Source organism: Cucurbita pepo, chromosome LG14, assembly GCF_002806865.2.
Source record: "Cucurbita pepo subsp. pepo cultivar mu-cu-16 chromosome LG14, ASM280686v2, whole genome shotgun sequence".
NCBI lineage: Eukaryota > Viridiplantae > Streptophyta > Magnoliopsida > Cucurbitales > Cucurbitaceae > Cucurbita > Cucurbita pepo.
The window spans coordinates 7,721,491-7,739,402 of record NC_036651.1 but is presented as its reverse complement, the minus strand read 5'-3'; the positions used below and the strand labels follow the sequence as shown (position 1 = coordinate 7,739,402).

The window sequence follows — 17,912 nt, the reverse complement described above, 5'->3', positions numbered from 1 at the left end:
GTGAACGGTCATATATATATATATTAATATCTTAATATTTGTAATTTGTTTTTAAATTTTGAGTATAAATGGATATAATTATTTATTTTTATTTTTATTTAATAAAGCTGGAAAAGTTTTAACACCATAAGTTTATTTATTTATTTTACTAAATTTAAACATTTGAACTCTTAAAAATAGAAAATACATGTTAAAAAAAAATACATAAAATTGACATTTAACAGAAAATGATTGAATAATATTTAATTTATAATAAAATATTAAATTATAACAAATTAAAATATGATATTATTTTCTTGCTTCACTTATAAAGTAAGCAAAATACTATAAAAATATGAATGTGGGATGTGATGTGTAACAAAATTATTAATATCTCAACAATTATCATATCTTATTTAATAATCATTATAAATAATAATTGAATAATTATTAAAAAATTATGTGTGTAACAAATATTGCATTTATGGTATATATATATATATATATATAAATTTTGTCATTTATGAAATTAAAAAAAGAGTTGATATTAATAAATATGCATTTATGAATTGAGGTGCCAACAAATAAATAGTTAAATCAAATTGTCACGTCAATAAATGCCCACTTAGAAAATGGATATTTATAAGATTTTATTTAAATAAAAATTTAAATTGAATTAAATTATTTAAATTTAAGATGAATATTATCAAATTTTAGTTGCTTAAAAAAAAAAAAAAAAAAAAACATCCAATTTAGCAAAAATATTTATAGTGACGTGGGAAAATATTGTTTTTAAAACTATAAATAAATAAATATTATTTTGTTGCGAAAATATCTTGCCATTAAATATATTCAAATGTCTAAAATTATTCTATTTAATAAATGTTAAATTAATAAAAATATCCATAAATTTCGTAATTTATTTATAGAATTACTCATAAATTTTAAATAATACCCTTAAATTAAAAAAAAAAAATAATAATAATAAAAATACATATCATTAATATTATATTTTTTAAAAAAATACCTATAAAATTTTAAAATGAGTAGTAACACATTTCACCTTTATAAGAAAAGTTAATTTTTTTTTTTTTTTTACGGTAAATATATGGATGAAAACAGTTTGTTGTCCGGCTTTCGCCCATTGCAGAAAATTCCCCATTACTGCCTCCTGTAAGAGTTTGGGTCGTGTCTCAGTCCCAGTGTGGCTGATCATCCTCTTGGACCAGCTACAGATCATCGCCTTGGTAAGCTATTACCTCACCAACTAGCTAATCAGACGTGAGCTCCTCTTCGAACGGATTCCTCCTTACTCTATATATAATTTACAAACGTTTTAATGTTACTTTTTAGAAAGTTCATGATATTTTTAAAACGTGGTATTAACTGTAAAAATTTAGAAAATACGAACCCTCTAACAGTTAGTTTATTGTCATCTCTTCATAAATTTCGAGATTATAGTGAGTAATACGTGACCGTAAAAAAAATATATGTGGATAAAATGAGAATTATTTATGAAGGTATTGAATGGTGGTTATGGCTCCAAAATGAGCTATCAAGAAGGGGACACTGAAAAACAAAAAGAGTAGACATGTTTTTGGATGGATTAATGATCACATGTGCTTTTAACAATAACAAACAACACCTCATAGCTTGTTACAGCTTGCTTTCTTGTTGTCGACTCTATCAAAAATCTTATACCCATTCTTTCACGTGATTACGATCTTATGGCTTTTAAACGTTACTGATAAGATATCACATCTACTCGTAAACGAAGAATTTGTTCAAATATGTTGGAAAATGAAACGAGCTGAACGTCATGTAAGCACCTTAGTTTAGGGTTGGGTTGGTTGAGTTGGTGACGTTAGCAACTCGAATAGAGTTCACAACCTAACCCAACGCACCAGTGTCATCGGTTACGAACGTAAAATATTGAAAATATTGTTGAACTGGATTATAACTCTATTTTCGAGTTGGTCGGGTTGACTTGACTAAAAAAATGTAACCCTATCCAACTTTTATGATTTGGGTTGCGTAGTCTGGGTTGGTCGGTTTATTGGGTCATATGAACATCCCTACCTAAGTTTATGCGAGAAGATGAGCAATCGAAACTCGATATATAAGTTTGGATGAGTTGATAAGTCGACTTATATTTTTTCTCTCGTTATGTTGATAGGTAAGCTTGCACGAGTTGCTAGTGTTTAATTTTGTTGTCGATCTATAGTTCACATCATTGTCTTCTTTTTTCGATCGTATATTTGATGTTCAACGTCTTATAATTATTAATATATGTGGAGTTTTCCTTAATTTTGGGTTAAATCAAATACGTTTTTGAACTGGCATTCTATGACTCATAATTGGACCACTCGGACTATTCAACTTGGTTGGATTGAGTTAATTTTTTTTATTTGAATTTTTAAAAAGATTAAAAATTTGGTCGAGTTGACATTTTTTTTTATCGAGTTAACGTTGAAATGGGCCATTGGTGTAAGAAGCCCAAGCCCAAGCCGAATTCGTCGTATTATTTGTTGACCTAGCACTATTGGGCCTAAGGTTCAAGGATTGTTAGCCTCCATCGATCCTGCCCATTGGTGCAACTTTCCTCAAAGGGCATGACTCTCATACTATATTAGACGAACACGACTCTCCACAATGATATAATATCATCCACTTTGAGCATTAGCTCTCATGTCTTTGCTTCGGGTTTCCAAAAAGACCTCATACCAATTTCTCATGAAGATCAAATATTAAACATTCAAAGTCACGATGCATCATTAGTCTGGGTTACAAACGTCAAATATTTTTAATTTTTATAATTATCTTAGAAGTCAGGTTACAAACGTCGGTGACTGGTCATGTTGACCCGACAAAAAATTGTCAACCGGGGGACGCTCAAAATTTTGGTGGATGAAAACTCATAATAGATAAATTTAAAAAAAAAAAAAAAAGAAAAATTGAAAAATTTCGAACTGAAATTGACAACGGATAAGAGATCGTCTCCATCTTCTCCAAAGAGAGAAGAAAAATGCAATCACTGCCATAATTTTCTTCAATTCCTTCATCAATGGCCACCAAGATTCTTCCTCAGGTACGGTACTTCCTCCTCTCGTCTTTTTTGTAATCTTTCAGTATTCCCTTTCTAATCTTCTATCGCATTAATCTCATATCTCTTGTTTCAAGGCCGTGATTTCTATTCCAAGAATCCCCAATCAATGTACGCCGAGAAGATTAGGGTTTTGTTCCGCAATTTCTTGTACTCGGCTTTCGTTTTCTACTCTTTCCTCGAGTTCAATCGGCTGCCATTTTCACCATACTGTTTCGGCGCCGATGAAACGGGCGTTTGTTGTGAGAGCTGAGGCGGATTCCGAAGCAGAGTCGGCGAGCGATGAGAAAAATGTGGAAAGAAGCGTTGGAGAAGCTCCTCAAGCTGTAGTAGAAGCAGTAGCGGTGTCTGATGGCCAGCCTGAGGCGGAGAAGCCGCCGAGAAAGCCTCGAGTTAAGCTTGGAGATGTATTGGGGGTAATTATTCTATCCATTCTTCTCATTAATGAACACAAACTTTGTTGTAGTTCTGAATGCTAGAATGTTAGGAATCATAGGAATCATGACGCACTACAATCGTATGATATTGTCTACTTTGAACATAAGCACTCGTGGTATTGGTTTAAACTTCCCCAAAGGCCGCGTAACTAAGGAATTGTATTAGTCAATGTGGGACTCCCTCCCTTCGGATAGAGTACCCTATAGAGCCTCCCTTTAGGCCTATGGAGCCTTTGAAGAGTCCATGAATAAAGTACACCCTTTGTTCGATACTTGTGTCACTTTTGACTACACCTTTGAGGTTCACAACTTATTTGTTCGACATTTGAGGATTCTATTGACATGACTAAGTTAAGGGCATGACTTTGATACCATTTTAGGATTCACGGCCCTCCATAATGGTATGATATTGTCCATTTTGAGCATAAGCTCTCATGACTTTGCTTTCAACTTTCTCAAAAGGCCTCGTACCTAAATTAGCCAATGCAGAACTCCCTCCAACCATCTTCAATTTAGGAACACAATTTTTCTTGCAACCATAAGTGTACTTCTGTACTGGTTCTTTTGAATTATATTCAATTCTTCCGAACGTTTGAATTGTTAAATCAACTGCTGAAGAATTGAAGTGTGATCCTGCGGTTCATAGAAACTCATTACAGTTTTGTGTTGTAGAAGATTTCAGCTATAGTTGGTGAAATTTCACAATATAGGAATTGTCTCATCTACTAGTTAGAGGGTATCATAATTTGAATTTGATTTTAGTTTTGTTGATCTTTAAACTTCTGGGTAGATACTTAATAAGCGAGCAATTGAAGCGTCGGAGAAGGCGAGGCCGATTCCAGACATTAGAACTGGTGACATTGTGGAAATTAAACTGGTAAATTTTGTTCTTAATCTTTGTAGTCTAAACCCTTATGTAAGTGTATGGTTTTTTATACTGTTTTTGATAAAAATGTTACTACTACTACTACTACTACAGGAAGTTCCAGAAAATAGGCGTAGGCTTTCTGTTTATAGAGGAATTGTCATGTCAAAACAAAATGCTGGCATCCACACTACGATTAGAATTCGCAGAATTATTGCTGGTGTGGGCGTGGAGATTGTTTTTCCGCTGTAAGTATTGAGTTCATCTTGATTTCTTTCTGGAATCTAATATATGCTGTCTGTAGAATATGATTTGTGCCCCATTTCAATCCCATTTGCTGATAAACTCATTAAGCACACGGAAGATGTAACACCCTAAACCCACCGCTAGCAGATATTGTTTACTTTGGTCTGTTACGTATCACCGTCAGTCTTACGGTTTTAAAACGCGTCTCTTAGGGAGAGGTTTCCACACCCTTATAAGGAATGCTTTTTCCCCTCTCCAACCGATGTAAGATCTCACAATCTACTCCCTTGGGGGCCCAAAGTTCTTGTTGACACACTGCTCGGTGTCTGGCTCTGATACCATTTGTAACATCCCAAGCCCATCGCTAGCAGATATTGTCCGCTTTGGTCTGTTACGTATCGCCGTCCGCCTCACGGTTTTAAAACGTGTCTCTTAGGGAGAGGTTTCCACACCCTTATAAGAAATGTTTTGTTCTCCTTTCCAACCGACGTGGGATCTCATAATCCATCTCCTTGGGGGACCAACGTCCTTACTGACACACCATCCGGTGTCTGGCTCTGATACCATTTGTAACAGCCCAGGTTCACCACTAGCATATATTGTCTGTTTTGGCCCGTTACGTATAAATGTCAGCCTCACAGTTTTAAAACGCGTCTTTTAGTGAGAGGTTTCTACACCCTTATAAGGAATGTTTTGTTTCCTTCTCTGACCGATGTGGGATCTCACATCAAATTTACCTTCTTTCACTTTCTCGTCCCAATTTTTTAAACAGAGGTGTGAAGAAACTATCTGGATTTGGATGACCTTAGAACACTTGAACCTTATTACAGCTTTTGGTTCCAGAATCTGTTGTTTATTTGAACATAAAATTGATTGTTCTCCAGAACAATCTCACATGCTGATTCAGTTATAAAGCTATACCATCTGGGGTTTGGATGAGTCAAGGAAACTCGCAACTGGTTACATATTTTGGTCTTAAATTCCTCTTTTCAGCATAGTAAAGCATGTTGATGATGGTTTGGAGGGAGTCTCACGTTGGCTAGTTAAGAGGATGATCATAGGTTTGTATGTAGGGAATACCTCTCCATTAGTATGAGGCCTTTTGGGGAAACAAAAACAAAGCCATTAGAGCTTATGTTCAAAGTGGACAATATCATACCATTGTGGAGGTTCGTGATTCCTAACATGGTATCAAAGCCATGTCCTTAACTTAGCCATGTCAATAGAATCTTCAAGTGTTGAACAAAGAAGTTGTGAGCCTCGAAGGTGTAGTTAAAAGTGACTCAAGTGTTGAACAAAGAGTGTACTTTGTTCAAGGGCTCCATAGAAGAGATTGAGCCTCAATTAAGGAGAGGCTATTCGAGGGCTCCATAGGCCTCAGGGGAAGTTCTATGGTGTACTTTATTCGAGGGGAGGATTGTTGAGGATTGTTCGGAGGGAGTCCCACACTGGCCAATCAAGGGGATGATCATAAGTTTATAAGTAAGGAATACATCTCTATTTGTACGAGGCATTTTGAGAAAACCAAAAGCAAAGCCATGAGGGCTTATGCTCAAAGTGGACAATATCATACCATTGTGGAGGTTCGTGATTCCTAAGAAAACCCCGCCAAACCAACCAAAAATAAGAAGGAAGAAGTACCAAATCCATCAAAATTAGATGAAACCAAAACATGGGCCAATGCTTTGACAGGCTCCTCTTGGCTTGCTGACAAGCAGGTTGTTATCAAAACTTGATGAAATAATAAATATCCGATGCGCTATACTCTAAGCAACGACATACTCGTGCCTGAAGTTCTTGTCGATCGTTAGATACCGGATTGATTTCTTATTTCCTACGCAGTTACTTCTGTGGGATTTGACCTCATGATAACATTCTTCTGCAGGTACTCACCAAACATCAAAGAGCTAAAAGTGGTGAGCCACAGGAAGGTGAGGAGGGCAAGATTGTATTACTTGAGAGACAAACTTCCAAGACTCTCTACTTTCAAGTGAAACACCCCAATGGATTGACCATCAACGTTATGTTTCTTGTTATCATTCAATATTTGCACATTATTCTTCTGTATAGCGTCATTAATTATATATATGAGCAGCAGGGGTTTCATGAAAGGTAATGTCCTGGATTTGCTTCTTTACCATTACTGATCCCATTACTTGGCTTCTTCTCAGTTGTTTTTCCTCATCTTTTAACTTTAAGTTCATGAAGTTGGGCATCTCGAGATCTTTCGGCTGTGAACAAATTAGCCATGGTTCTGTCCCTAATCTTTGAAGACTGGAAGGTTTGGTCTTTCCATCCTTCAATCAGGCGTCTTTACTTCTAACTTTTCCTTTTATAGTTTGGTTTTTACGTCCTTTGTATCCTTCATTCGAGTAGCAACTTCACATGGCACCTAAGAAACTGAGTAGTTGTCCGAAAGATTAGTTGATGAGTCATCTGGTAATCGCAGGGATTTTGGAACTATGGCAAGTCAGAGCCTTTACTTCCTTCAGGTTCAAGGAGAATCGGGGCGATTGACACGATCAAAGGTCAGTTTCGATTTATCTATGTCTTTAGTGGTTGTTTGTATCTTTGTCTTTAGTATAGATACACACACATACACATTATTTTGAATAAAGATCTTATTTTCTATGGTTAGTGTTGACTTTGATGGAGTTGTTTTAAGTTACAATATGCAAAATTCATTTTTACATTTTCATCCTCTGTCATTTTTATTCCTTAAAATCAAGTTATCTCTGTTTTTTATCCCTTAAAATCAAGTTTTGTTACATGTTTTCATTATTTCTACCGTAATTATTACATTTCAATATTATTTCGTTGTTTGGGTCACATAATTCAAACACTGTTTATGTTAGTACAACTTCACATTTTTTTTTTTTTGGGAGAATTGACTTGACGGTCTCTTCTTAAGACAACCTTTCCTTGAATTTCTACTAAATAATACCATGTGAGGTGGCAAAACTCGTTACCGTGAAAGTTTGAGTTCTGAGTTTTTGGGGAGAGGGGTTGTGAGAGGTTACTGGAGAGAAGTTAATTTTATTTATTTTATTTGGGCAACGGACTAGAATAAGTTCTTTGAGAAGTTTGTCTCTAACTTCTTCATTAGTAGACGAGGAGATTTCTTTGGTAGAGCGGGTTTCTATCTATTTTGTGAAATAATTGATTGGGAATAGTGTTTTTTTTAGTTCAACCATATATGAGATAGGAATTCGATAATATTTTTTTAAAAAAAATACTCCGTTCCTGTTTTAGGTAGTAAATCTAAGTTCAATCGTCCAAATCCTTGGCTTATAGGAAGTAGGACAGAGTTCTAGCTCGTTACTATGAATGGAGCTAGATGATAAAAAATGACACATTATCTTACCTCCGAAGTTTTACCAAACGCACTTAGGGACCAAATTATATAATTAGCAAAAAGAAAAAAGAAAAGTTTTTGTGTATTTTGAAAAAGCCTTTCATGAAAAAGAAAAGGCATTAAAAAAAAGAGGACCCTTTTGAAGAGGGAAACCAGCAAAGCTTGCTCCTTTCAATAACTACATTAATCATTATAGTACATAGTTTAGAACTTAGAATAATTCATTATATATTAAAGTAAATTATTGTATGAACTTTATTATTTACCTTTTATTTTTTTTAAGATAAGGTGTCGAACTTTAATTTAGTCACATGCATGCGTCAAACAATCTTTAATTTAAAGAATATATAGTTTATGAAAGTTACAATCATATGATGAATTTTGTGCAAAGTGTTTGTTGATTAGGGTTACTTGGTTTTCTGATTCACCGAGCTAAATAAGTTGAATGAATATTCGATGTGGGACCCCCACCAAATCCATCCCTGACCCAGATCTACCGCTAGTAGATATTGTCGGGAAACTCCCTGTTCTCCTCCCCAACCAATGTGAGAGGTCAATTGGATGTGGGACCCCCACCAAATCCACCCCCTTTGGGGCCATCGAGAAGGCTGGAACATCGTCCGGTGCTAGCAGATATTGTCCTCTTTGGGCTTTCCTTTTCGGGCTTCCCCTCAAGGCTTTAAAACTCGTCTGCTAAGGGAAGGTTTCCACTCCCTTGTAAAAGGGTGTTTTGTTCTACTTCCCAACCAATGTGGGACATCACAAAGTTGATACTACATATCTTTTCTTTTTTATATTTTTTTTATACATTACACGTTGATCTCTATGAATTAGTTTCAAGAAAGCGGCCGTCACGTTAGAAGCCTCGATTTTTTATGTAGTTGCAATAAATTTCCTTTTTTCGTCGAGATTGTGTTGGTGCTCAACATCAGTACCTAATTGAGAGTAGCCAAAGGGAACATCCGACCAGTGGCGTTAGGCATCCTTAGCTGTATGAAAAGAGATGTCGTAATGATATCATCTATGTCTGTATCGCTCCTCATGGAGTAGATTCCACGTCCAACCAAGTCTTTGACCAGGGAACGGATGAATTCCCACTACCGACTTTCATGAGTCATTTTGAAAAAACTTCAAACTTCAAGAATTAAAATGAAATTTTTTAAAGTTCGGACTATAATTAAAACCAACCTTATATTTTAATCTTTTAATATTCATACTCGAGCCCTTTAGAAATATAATTATCTATGCTCCATTTTACAATAATTTATATTAAAACTTTATTATATAATAATATAAATAACTGACCATGCTATAACAAATCTCATATAATAATTATTATAAAATTTTAAATTAAATTTTAATAATGAGAATTATATTATTATAATTGTGAAGTGTTGTTACCATTTTAAAAATAAAATTATAAATAAAGAATAAATGTAAAATTAATTAATTTTTTTTTAAAAAAAAAGAAATAAAAAAAGAGAGATGACACGTCAACATTCAAATTCAGTGGGTCCCTTTCACAGTCTGGTCGACGAAAATCCTCCGTCCTTTTGAACCCAATACGTTAACTCTCCCATTCTCTCTGTCCACGTGGCCCACGTTCTCTCTCCTCTCTCTCTCTCTCTCTCTAGTTTCAGAGAAGCTCTGCGGTAGCCATCGGAGAGGTTGCCGCCGATCAAGCTTTCGTTTATGCTCCTTTTTCGCTCTCTCTTTGGCCATTTTTCACTCTCTCTCTCTCTCTCTCTCTTCACTGATCCTGGTTTTGTGCCTAAATTTTCGAATCCCCCTTTGGTTTTTTCCGATTGAATTTGGACCGAGCAATCCGTACTCTTCCCTTTCCATTCGCTTCACCACTCTCTCTCTCTCTCTATCTCTATCTTGTTCATATCGTGAACTCTCTCTCTCTCCTATCCTTCTATTTCCTTCTCTCTGTTTTGGGGCACTGGCATTCCGGGATTTTTGGATTTTGGAATCCTTTTTGTTCTGTTTGTGGGTTGTTTTTTAATGCTTGGCTCGTGGAGTTGAACTCTGTAACTGGCTCGAATTTTGTTTTTGTTTTTGTTTTTGTTTTTTGTTTTTTGATCTGGATTTGTGCCGTCATGAGTGCTGGAAGTGGGAATCGCTTAATCTCCATTCAACCGGATGAGCTCAAGTTTCAGAGTATGTAATTTTGTTTCCATGTTTATCGTATCTTGTGCTTGAATTTGCTCTGGTTTTTCGTTTAATTCTTGCATTGATTTTGCTCATTCTTGTCATGGAAGTAGAAAAACGAAATTATTAGGTGAGTTTTGTGATAGTTCTTGAGGATTTTAGTATGGATTTATGTGGAGAGAGGGAGAAATGAGCTGAGAAACTCCCAATTCTGTGATGATTTCATACGAGGAAAGTTTTTTTGGAGCTTACCTAATTTCCTTGCATTGAGTGTTGAGATAATTATATGAGGGAAAGAGACTCCTAGCTGCAAGGTGTTTTCATGGAGGTGGAGGCCTTTTCTATGAGAGGCATAGGCCTATTTTGAACGAAAAATTGGTCTAAGTCCTGATGCAAACGTTTGTATGTTGACTCGAGGCGAGTATCCATAAGGATTCTAATCGATTATTGGGTAGCATTATCATATTTGTGATGAAAATTTTGGAGATTGTTGATTGAATCTAAGTTAAGATTGGATGCAATTATAGTTTGTGGGGTTGTCCACCTAAACCTGAGGCTATTATAGATGTAATAACAAAATTTCATAAGAAAATATCTTGAGAAATCTATGGAGATCGGTGTTTTACGACCTACCACAAATTTCAGGTTGGCCTAAGTACTCATATTGGAAACTACGATCAAGGATTACTCTATCAACCATCATCTACTTTAGAGATCATAAACTTTTTGGTTCTCATTTTAACCCCAAAGGCCTTTCAGTATTATCCATGGCTTCCCTCAATCCTTGGAATCTATTAAGAAACAGAATGTCAATTCAATGGTTTTGTTTGTTCTTGAGTAAAGTTTTGTACATATTCTTACATGTTGACCTCTCATTTGCGTTTTGAACTTATGAATTGGGCCTATATCATCAGTTGAGTTGGAAAAGCAGAGTTTTTGTGATCTTAAAGTTGCAAACAACACAGAACATCATGTTGCTTTTAAGGTAATAGTTTTGAGTATTTTAAGAATGCATGTATATTTGACATTGAATATCTATTTTGTAAGGAATTTTGCTAACTCCAAATTTATTTCTTTATAATAGGTCAAGACGACCTCACCGAAGAAGTACTTTGTGCGTCCCAACACTGGTGTCGTACAGCCTTGGGATTCTTGCATCATAAGAGGTCGTAATCATTATCTAAGCATTTGATGTTTATGCTTTGTTCTCCCTTATTTGTTCGTGTTTCGAGCTTCAAAGAAAGATAAATGGGTTTTCTATACCACATTATTTGTTCGTGTTTCTTGCATCATAAGAAGTCGTAATCGTTATCTGAGCATTTTATGTTTATGCTTTGTTCTCCCTTATTTGTTCATGTTTCAAGCTTCAAAGAAAGATAAGCCGGTTTTTTATACCACATTATCTGTTCGTGTTTCTTGCATCATAATAGGTCGTGATCGTTATCTAAGCATTTTATGTTTATGCTTTTTTCTACCTTATTTGTTTGTGTTTCAAGCTTCAAAGAAAGATAAGCCGGTTTTTTATACCACATTATCTGTTCGTGTTTCTTGCATCATAATAGGTCGTAATCGTTATCTAAGCATTTTATGTTTATGCTTTTTTCTACCTTATTTGTTCGTGTTTCAAGCTTCAAAGAAAGATAAGCCGGTTTTTTATACCACATTATCTGTTCGTGTTTCTTGCATCATAATAGGTCGTAATCGATATCTAAGCATTTTATGTTTATGCTTTTTTCTACCTTATTTGTTCGTGTTTCAAGCTTCAAAGAAAGATAAGCGAGTTTTTTATACCACATTATTTGTTCATGTTTCCTTTCCACCAGCATATGTTAAGTGCTACTGGCAGCTAATCTAAATATTATATGCATTGAAGTTTATGTCGTTTGATTCGTCTCGGTTTATCTTTTTCTGTTAAACTAAAATCGAGTTGCTGCTGGATCCACAGTGACTCTCCAAGCTCAGCGAGAGTATCCTGCAGATATGCAATGCAGAGATAAGTTCCTCTTACAAAGTACAATAGTTCCACCAAATACTGATGTAGATGAGCTTCCTGCTGATGCTGTAAGAATTTTGACTTGTGGCTTAGTATGAATGAACATACCATTTCATTCTGAAAAGCTCCATTTGAACCTTTATTTCTTGTTTCCAGTTCAACAAGGACAGTGGAAGGGCGATCGAGGAATGCAAGCTCAAGGTTATCTATATTTCTTCAACATCATCTCTGGGGAATTCAGAAGATGAAAAGAACTCATCTCAAAGCTCCACTGTGAGTGCTGAAATTCTCCTTATTGTTCCCTGCAATTTGAAATATCAAATTTCAACTTTTATAGTGAGATCCCACCTCGGTTGGAGAGGAGAACGAAACTGTCTTTATAAGGGTGTGGAAACCTCTCCCTAGTAGATGCGTTTTAAAAACCTTGAAGGAAAGTCCAAGAGGTAAAGCCCAAGAGGGAAAGCTCAAATAGGACAATATCTGCTAGCGGTGGGCTTGGACTCTTACATTCATTGCTCTACACATTCATTGCTCTACTGATTCTTTGTGGTTAAGTAGGGGATTCATAAATAGTTTAAGATATGCTTAAGGCCTCATTAGATGACATAGACCTTTATTGCTCGTAAATTTTAAACACGCTGATTGTCGTTCTGTTTCCCTATCTCATATACCATCGGCACTAACACGAGCAGGCTTTACAACGTCTGAAGGAAGATAGAGACATTGCTATAAGGCAAACCCATCAATTACAACAGGAACTGGTGAGTTACATATCTCTCTCTATTATACTTCTTTGCCGCTGTAAGACTTCTGTAATAACCAAGAGTTGTTAAACTTGTTCAATGCATAGTTCATAATAACAATGAGTTGAACTTGAGCAAGATTGGGTCCATAGCATGATCACTGGGTAGTTTTTAAGACCTAACGAATAATTACAAAAAGAGGTTATCGTTTTGAGAGAAACATAGGACCTACCAATGGACCAAACAATGCTCGGATCCCTCCCCGTTTCTCTAAATACTCTATCGTCCTCTCTCCCTAACGACCACACAACAAACACACCCCTTCATACCTCAAGAACCTCCCCTTCTCCCTAAATAATAGACGGAGAAGGAACAAACACACCCGTTCCTACCTCAAGAGCCTCCCCTTCTCCCTAAATGATAGATGGAGAAGGAAACTATGAGATCCCACGTCGGTTGGAGAGGAGATTGGAGAGGAGAACGAAGGGTGTGGAAACCTCTTCTTGGTAGACACGTTTTAAAAACCTTGAGGGGAAGCTTGAAAGGGAAAGCCCAAAGAGGACAATATTTGCTAGCGGTGGGTTTGGGCCATTACAGAACCATTCGATAATCTCACTGAAATCTAGCTAACTGAAAGCCAAACACCGTAAAAAAGTAACTCCAAACAAATCGCACATGGATTCGCCCATAAGCTAGAACATGGATGACATGCCATTTCATATTGCCTTGAGAAGAACTGCCATCATTCATTTGACATTCATGTTTATGTTCAATATTTATTTGGTTCTTAGTTCCAATGGTTACCTATGCAATATGGATCTGTTAGTTTTTTGTTTCTTCTTCATATAATTACTAGATTTTCCCACAAAGCTAGAACATGGAGGGGTTTATTAAAGTCATTATGTTCTTAGCATTCATACAAATTATTACTCTCCAATAGGACATGATGAAGAGAAGAAAATATCGAAAAGGCGATCCTGGGTTCTCGTTTACTTTCGCAATCTTCGTGGGCATCGTCGGGATCATTGCAGGGTTCCTCTTGAATTTGACATTATCTTCACCATCAACAGAATGACTTGGACCATGTTTCAGATCCTGAGCAGACAGACAACTTTTCTTGTCAATTTCATTGTATAATTTCTACTTCCCAATTTTTGTACATTAAGAAACGCTGCAAATTTGTGGTCTTGATATGTTAATTTTCCAAATTGTTGATGATTTTTTGTGCCAATGAACTGTGAATGTTGCTGGCGATCTCTTCTGAGTCCTTCAAAACTGAAGCTCAGAAGCTAAGTTTTAGCTCATCTTTTATATATAACTCAATTCTGTGATGTTTTCTTTATGTAATTTCTGTATGTAAAATTATTAATATTTATTGAAGAAACACCTAATAACATATTATTTTATACACCACCTAACAACCATTAAAAAAAATTCTATATGTTATTTGTACCCGTGACTAGTTTATGGATGAGTGTTCTTGGAGTAGTTTGTCTGGCCCTAAACTTACGTGTCTATGACTTCGTTTCTTAGGAAATTCGTGTAGTGGAAGATCCTAATTTTGAGATTTTCTATACCAAAAATGTTATCTTAAATGAAGGTATTCGTGCTTGGATAGAGGTTCTACCCCGTGGAAATCTTCTTTAATGAAACTTTAGCTTTAGTTGGTCGTGACCAACAAACAAAAATGAGGTACTATCGGGTCAGGTGAATTCAATAGTAGACGCCTGTTGGCATTCCACAGGCGNCCCTGAGGAGGTTCTACCCCGTGGAAACGCTCTTTAATGGAACTTTAGCTTTAGCTGGTCGTGACCAAGAAACCACCGGTTTCGCTTGGTGGGCTGGGAATGCCCGACTTATCAATTTATCCGGTAAACTACTGGGGAAGGCACTCGGGAAGGCCTTTTAATAATTTCCAAAAATGGGTCATTTTAATTAATAAAATTTGGAGGATAAGTGGGTGAGGTGGGATGCAAAAAGNTTTTTTTTTTTTTTTTTTTTTTTTTTTTTTTTTTTTTTTTTTTTTTTTTTTTTTTTTTTTTTTTTTTTTTTTTTGTGGCCAACCAACCACTTCTATTGCTTATGCTTTGAACCTAATAATAAAGATTGTGACTCATCAGCCTTCTCATGTAAAACCTTTCCATTCTATTTTAAAAATATCATTTCTAACCACTTTTACGAGTCGTTAAATATTCTCTCGCGCAATGACATTGTTTGTATTTTTGTGGAAAAGAAAGACTATTGTCACGCCGACTATCAAATGAAACCTATATAAGGCTCGAGTAAATGAGGGTACTTGAAAATGAACTAAGACTATATCCGAACAAGACTAGTTCTGAAGATAGAACGGTTGAGAAATGCTTAAAAGAACTGAAGTTAGTATCTATGCCAACAAGGTACACCGAAAAGTTAAGGGTATTTGAATGAACTAAGATCATATCCAAACGAGACTGATTTTGAACATAGAACAGTTGAGATATGCTTAGAAGAACTGAAGTTACTATCTATGCCAACAAGGTGCAGTTTCCTTTTCAGTGACTTATTTTGCTGTGAGTAATTCTATGTTAGGTGACCTCCTAGGAATTTTTCCAGGAAACATACGAGTGACAACAAAATATGTTAAAAGAACTCGTTTTAATACCAAACCCTGTGATGTCCCACATTGGTTGGGGAGGAGAACAAATCACTCTTCTAAGGGTGTGGGAACCTTCCCCTAGCAGACGCGTTTTAAAGCCTTGAGGGAAAGCTCGAGAGGGAAAGCCCAAAGAGGACAATATCTGCTAGCGGTGGGCCAAGGTCGTTACAAATGGTATCAGAGCCAGACACCGGACAATGTGTCAGCCTTCTCGTTGTTCCTCGAAGGGGGTAGACACGAGCGGTGTCCTAGTAAGGACGCTGGACCCCAATGGGGGGTGAATTTAGGGGCGGTCCCACATCGATTGGAGGGAGAAAAGAGTGCCAGCGAAGACGCTGGGACCAGAAGAGGGGTGGATTGTGACCTCCCACATTGGTTGGGGAGAAGAACAAATCACCATTTATAAAGGTGTGGAAACCTTTCCCTAGCAGACGCGTTTGGAGAACAAATCACCCTTTATAAGGGTGTGGAATGTTCGTGTAGACTGTTTGTGAGGTTATAACGACGTTATCTTTGGAATCGTATGATATTCGGGTATCTTAAATTAATTAAGAATTCCTCTCCCATGATTTAAGCTAGTACCTATTTATTTATGTGTTCTCATGTAATGTAATGAAAATTTGGTAGATTAGATGTTGATTTTTGTTAGTGCTACCTTTTTCTCTCTTTTGACAATCATCTTTAGAGCCTCCTTATGGTTGAAGTGTCATTTCCACTCACCTTTTTGACTTGAGGATCCTTCGCTTATCCCTTTCTTTGTCATCTTCCTTTCCCGAACTACCGAGAAGGAAGGTGCACCTTGTTGGTATAGGTAGTAACTTTCATTTCCTTTAAACTAAAGTCGTCACTACATGCATGACGTGTAACGACTCAGATCCACCGCTAGCAAATATCGTCTTCGCTGGCACTCTTTCCTTCCTCCAATCGATGTGGGACCGCCCCCAAATTCACCCCCCTTTGGGGCCAGTGTCCTTACTGGCACACCGCCTCGTGTCTACCCCCCTTCGAGAAACAGCGAGAAGGTTGGCACATTGTCAGGTGTCTGGCTCTGATACCATTTGTAACGGCCTAGATTCACCGCTAGCAGATATTGTCCTCTTTGGGTTTTCCCTTTTCGGCTTCCCCTCAAGGCTTTAAAACGTGTCTGCTAGGAGAAGGTTTCCACACCCTTATAAATGGTGGTTTGTTCTTCTCTTCAACTAGTGTGGGACATCAGAAACCACCATTTATGACTGTCTAAACTAAAGTCGTCAGTACATGCATGACGTGTCTAATATGTGCAGAAAATCTTTGAAACATTTTGCTAATAAACGTTGTCACTGACCCTTTAGAGTCCCGTCATAGTAGCATCATAACAAGGGGGTACGACCCAGTGCTAGCCAACTATGATACATATATGGGCTAGCCATAAACGACTCTCAATCAAATCTTAGGACAATTGACAACCCTCTAGAGTCCCAACATAGTACCATAACACATTGTGTGTGAAAACTCTTTTCTTTTAAAGGTGTGGAAACTTCTTCCTAGTAGACGTGTTTTAAAATCGTGAGGCTGAAAACGATACGTAACGGGCCAAAGTGGACAATATTTGCTAGCGGTGGGCTATAACTGTTACAAATGGTATCAGAGTCAGATATCGAACAGTGTGTCAGCGATGACACTGGACCCCCAAGGAGGGTGAATTGTGAGATCCCACATAAGTTGTAGAGGGGAATGAAACATTCCTTATAAGGGCGTGAAAAACTCTCCCTAATAGACACGTCCTAAAATCGTGAGACTGACGATGATATGTAACGGGCCAAAGCGGACAATATCTGTGGGCTTGGGTTGTTACATTGACATAAGGGAATGACCTAGTGCATATACCAACTAAAATATATGTGTGGACTAGCCAAATGACCCTCAATCGCATCTAGGGTCGGTTGACGACATACTAGAATCCTAACATAGTATCATCATAATCATAGGCTTCTACTCGTGACATACAATATGGCAGGAAACAACGGATTGGTACCATAGACAATTAGCGATTATAGTTAGTCTCGTGTCGTGCAATAATATCATTTTCATAATCAATATAGTTAAAGCCTTAATGAAATCTAAGTCGCACATAAAGCTCATCGTATTATATTTTGAATCATTCACGATCCGCTAACAACAAATTATAGCTTAGGGCATAAGAAAAGTGTTAGGTTTTGAATCACTCTAACACAGAATTGTTCCAAACAAAACACGTTTAATTCTGGAGTTTCTATCATCGAGCCACCAAAAAATAAAATACACTTTGTTGGTATAGATAGTAACTTTTAATTTTTTTTTAAGCGTTTCTTAGTCATAGTATACTTAAGATTGCTCTCATTCGAATGTGATCTTGGTTAATTCATGTATCTCTCCTTTAGTCA

The 17,912-nt window shown here is 36.5% G+C and overlaps 2 protein-coding genes across 5 annotated transcripts; both read left to right on the top strand.

Annotated features, from left to right (window-relative positions):
• The first annotated feature begins 2,943 nt into the window (after positions 1–2,943).
• On the top strand, positions 2,944–7,267 carry LOC111809667 (50S ribosomal protein L19-1, chloroplastic-like). 3 transcript variants are annotated; one of them, XR_002817279.1, is made up of 6 exons: positions 2,944–3,067; positions 3,160–3,498; positions 4,310–4,396; positions 4,499–4,632; positions 6,516–6,742; positions 6,830–7,267. XR_002817279.1 is itself a non-coding variant. In XM_023696043.1 (5 exons), exons 1-5 carry the CDS (start codon positions 3,044–3,046, stop codon positions 6,622–6,624), a joined length of 693 nt encoding a protein of 230 aa, XP_023551811.1. In that variant the 5' UTR covers positions 2,944–3,043; the 3' UTR covers positions 6,625–7,261. The 3 variants fall into 3 exon arrangements, 1 of the variants encoding a protein (XP_023551811.1); XR_002817278.1 differs by having other exon boundaries at positions 6,516–6,911; positions 7,080–7,261; XM_023696043.1 differs by having other exon boundaries at positions 6,516–7,261.
• Positions 7,268–9,555: 2,288 nt separating this feature from the next.
• Positions 9,556–14,206, top strand: LOC111809665 (vesicle-associated protein 2-1-like). 2 transcript variants are annotated; one of them, XM_023696041.1, is made up of 7 exons: positions 9,556–10,148; positions 11,054–11,124; positions 11,224–11,305; positions 12,085–12,200; positions 12,289–12,405; positions 12,825–12,893; positions 13,816–14,206. In XM_023696041.1, the coding sequence occupies exons 1-7, from the start codon at positions 10,088–10,090 to the stop codon at positions 13,948–13,950; spliced, it is 651 nt and encodes a 216-aa protein (XP_023551809.1). In that variant the 5' UTR covers positions 9,556–10,087; the 3' UTR covers positions 13,951–14,206. The 2 variants fall into 2 exon arrangements, with proteins under 2 accessions (XP_023551809.1, XP_023551810.1); XM_023696042.1 differs by lacking the exons at positions 9,556–10,148; positions 11,054–11,124; positions 11,224–11,305 and adding an exon at positions 11,326–11,701.
• The last annotated feature ends 3,706 nt before the right edge of the window (positions 14,207–17,912 follow it).

Bases quoted from the DNA above. Each gene is read 5' to 3' on its own strand.
- LOC111809667 (XM_023696043.1), top strand. From the start codon at position 3,044: ATGGCCACCAAGATTCTTCCTCAG. The intron at 3,068-3,159 runs GTACGGTACTTC...TCTTGTTTCAAG, and splicing joins CCACCAAGATTCTTCCTCAG to GCCGTGATTTCTATTCCAAG. The intron at 4,397-4,498 runs GTAAATTTTGTT...CTACTACTACAG, and splicing joins ACATTGTGGAAATTAAACTG to GAAGTTCCAGAAAATAGGCG.
- LOC111809665 (XM_023696041.1), top strand. From the start codon at position 10,088: ATGAGTGCTGGAAGTGGGAATCGCTTAATCTCCATTCAACCGGATGAG. The intron at 12,201-12,288 runs GTAAGAATTTTG...TCTTGTTTCCAG, and splicing joins ATGAGCTTCCTGCTGATGCT to TTCAACAAGGACAGTGGAAG. The intron at 12,894-13,815 runs GTGAGTTACATA...ACTCTCCAATAG, and splicing joins ATCAATTACAACAGGAACTG to GACATGATGAAGAGAAGAAA.